Source organism: Myotis davidii, unplaced genomic scaffold (assembly GCF_000327345.1).
Source record: "Myotis davidii unplaced genomic scaffold, ASM32734v1 scaffold198, whole genome shotgun sequence".
NCBI classification, from domain to species: Eukaryota; Metazoa; Chordata; class Mammalia; order Chiroptera; family Vespertilionidae; genus Myotis; species Myotis davidii.
This window is the reverse complement of record NW_006291485.1, coordinates 1,642,066-1,645,038: the sequence shown is the minus strand read 5'-3', so window position 1 is coordinate 1,645,038 and position 2,973 is coordinate 1,642,066. Positions and strand designations below refer to the sequence as shown.

The following is a 2,973-nucleotide window of genomic DNA, read 5'->3' as shown; positions in this document are numbered from 1 at the left end:
TCTCCGGACACGGGGACGCCGTCTCGTGGCGCTCACAGGGATTGCAGCCAAGCCGTGCTCGCATCCCTGGCGCTGGCTTGCACTGGACTCTCAGCCTGAGGATGCTGTTTCCGGGATTTCTGCCTCAGTTTCAGCCTGACTCATCACTGCCCCACAGTCTTTTGCTCCTTTAAAAATATTATTTGTTTTCTTCTAACGTTGAACGTCTGTAAAACGCCCCCGACCCCCACATCAGAGGTGGAATCGTGGTATTTCTCTAATGTCTCAGCTCCTGGCATTCAATTAGCGCTCCCTAAATCTTGAATTCAACTTAAGTGTCTCCTCCGCGCAGGCTTTTGATCCTCCGCATGCAGAACCTTGTAATCGTCGTCTCCCACGCCCGCGACACACACGCACACAGCACATGCACCCACCCTCCCAGCAGTCTGAGAGCTGGGACCGAAACGAAACTACAACCCCCAGCATGCTGAGCACCCAGCGGCGCGTCGTCGTTAACGTAGCGCGCGGCATCCGGGAATCGTAATTCGCGCGTGCGCCCTGGCTACTAATCCTTCTCCCCGACGTCACCGCGCGTTGTCCTCCTCGCCCTCCAGGCTGCCCGCGTTCCGCCCGAGTCCCCAGCAGTCTGAGAGCTGGGACCGAAACGAAACTACAACCCCCAGCATGCTGAGCACCCAGCGGCGCGTCGTCGTTAACGTAGCGCGCGGCATCCGGGAATCGTAATTCGCGCGTGCGCCCTGGCTACTAATCCTTCTCCCCGACGTCACCGCGCGTTGTCCTCCTCGCCCTCCAGGCTGCCCGCGTTCCGCCCGAGTCTGACCACCGTCCTCTACTTACTGCTGCTGCTATGCTGCCAGCCGCGCTGCTCCGCCGCCCCGGCCTGGGTCGCCTCGTGCGCCAGGCTCGCGCCTACGCCGAGGCTGCGGCCGCCCCAGCCCCCGCCGCGGGCCCGGGACAAATGTCTTTCACCTTCGCCTCTCCCACACAGGTGCGGACGCCATTCCGGACCCCGGGCCCGGGCAGGAACCTCCTAACCTCCATTCCGAACCCGATTTCTCCATCCCCCAGGTCGCCGATCCCCATTCGGTACCCACAGTCCGAGACCCCCAACCCCCAGGTCGCCGACCCCTATCCGGTGCCCCTTCACCGTGTGGTCTGGGGCCCTGCCACCCCCAACCTCCCAAACTCCCGGACCTACCACCTGGAATTCGACACCCAAGGGCCGGACATGCCCTTTAAGCCGGGATTGCCCCTTGCTGGAAGCACCCCTCCTGAGATCAGCACCTCCTATGTGCCTTTCCCTGGCAGGCACCTCCTCATATCCTTACAGCATCTCTGCCGAAGGGCTTGGGTGCTAGATTTCGTTCTCACAGATGATGGCACTGAGGTCCTGCCCAAAGAACAGAACCCAAGTCGGCCGCAGCGCTGTCTGCTTCTGTGTCTCCCATTGGCACTCAGCTCTGCCCAGCCCATTTCACTACTTGGGAGACTGAATCCCGGTGGAGTGGGCCTGGCCTGCAGTGACCTATTATTCCTCATGTGTCTTCTCCAGGTCTTCTTCAATGGCGCCAACGTCCGGCAGGTGGATGTGCCCACGCAGACAGGGGCCTTCGGTATTCTGGCAGCCCACGTGCCCACCCTGCAGGTCCTGCGGCCAGGATTGGTTGTTGTCCATGCTGAAGATGGCACCACCTCCAAATACTTCGGTGAGTCCAGCAGGAGGACAGAGGACTGGGCTGAGCAGAGCTGCACGTTGCAGCAAGCCAGTCCCCATTTCAGCTGGTATGGCAAGAAAAAGTGCTGTGCGCACTCGGAAGACACAATAGGAAGAAAGCCAGAAGCTTTTTTGCAGCTTCCAGCTCCTTACTGGCTGTGGTTAGAAGCTTGTAGTGGGTTGGAGGAGGGTGACAGATCTGGGAAGAGAAGTAAAATGGTGCTGGTTAGGTGTGCTCTCCTTTCCCGAAGCAGCCCCCATCTTGCCCTTCCCTCTCTTCTTCCTCCACAGGCCTCTCCTAAACGCTAAGAGACCCCACAGAGACTTGCAACCAGGGAGCAATGGGCAGTGGCAGCTTGTCCTGGGCTAACCCTCTGTCCCTGTCCCCAAGGCCCCTTTTTTCACTGACATCTTAGTAAGCCGAAGCAGCCCAGCCTAGCCTCATTTCCCCTCCTAGTCCCTCTCCTGTTGTTTCTTCTATCCTAGGCCCTTCCTTGTTTCATTTTTCCCAGCTTCCTCTCCTCCTGCAGTTAGCAGCGGCTCGGTCACAGTGAACGCTGACTCATCAGTTCAGTTACTGGCTGAAGAGGCTGTGTCGCTGGACATGCTGGATTTGGGGGTAAGTGTCCCAGCAGAAACTGAGGCACGAGCTAAGGGCTTCTGGCTTTGGGGGTGAAAGGGCAGGTGCCAGGACAGGGACCCTGTTTGGACCTCACTAACCACCACCTACTGTAGGCGGCCAAGGCAAACTTGGAGAAGGCACAATCGGAGCTGTCAGGGGCATCCGACGAGGCCATGAGGGCTGAGATCCAAATCCGAATTGAGGCCAACGAAGCCCTGGTGAAGGCTCTGGAGTAGGCGGTGCGTGCTCCTCGCCGGTGTCAGTGGGGAAACCAAGGCCCAGAGTGGGACAGGGGCTGGAACCAGCTCTCATGGGTCCAGTATGAGGGTGGGGGCAACCCCTCTGGGAGGTAGCCATCCTTGCCAGTGAGGCCACCAGGGGGCAGCAAATTGCTAGCTTCTCCCAGTGCATACCCCCTGGGCCCAGGGCTGGTGGCAAGGGTGAGCTCAGAGACCCTGCTCTGCTCTTGGGGGGACTGTCACCTAGGGGATTTGCCTCCCACCTCCAAAGACCCCACCAACCTGACCTGCTGCCCTCCACCCTCATGCTGTAGAGACCTCTCCTCCCTCCTGCCTTCTCTGGACTGCTTATCCCCAGTGTGCACCCCATTAAAGACCAGGGACCCCCACAGTGTGTG

At 59.6% G+C, this 2,973-nt stretch overlaps 1 protein-coding gene across 1 annotated transcript; it reads left to right on the top strand.

The window, feature by feature from the left end:
- Positions 1 to 731: 731 nt before the first annotated feature.
- On the top strand, positions 732 to 2,962 carry LOC102767111 (ATP synthase subunit delta, mitochondrial). Its single transcript, XM_006764806.2, has 4 exons — positions 732 to 988; positions 1,553 to 1,706; positions 2,245 to 2,333; positions 2,450 to 2,962. The coding sequence occupies exons 1-4, from the start codon at positions 848 to 850 to the stop codon at positions 2,570 to 2,572; spliced, it is 507 nt and encodes a 168-aa protein (XP_006764869.1). The 5' UTR covers positions 732 to 847; the 3' UTR covers positions 2,573 to 2,962.
- The last annotated feature ends 11 nt before the right edge of the window (positions 2,963 to 2,973 follow it).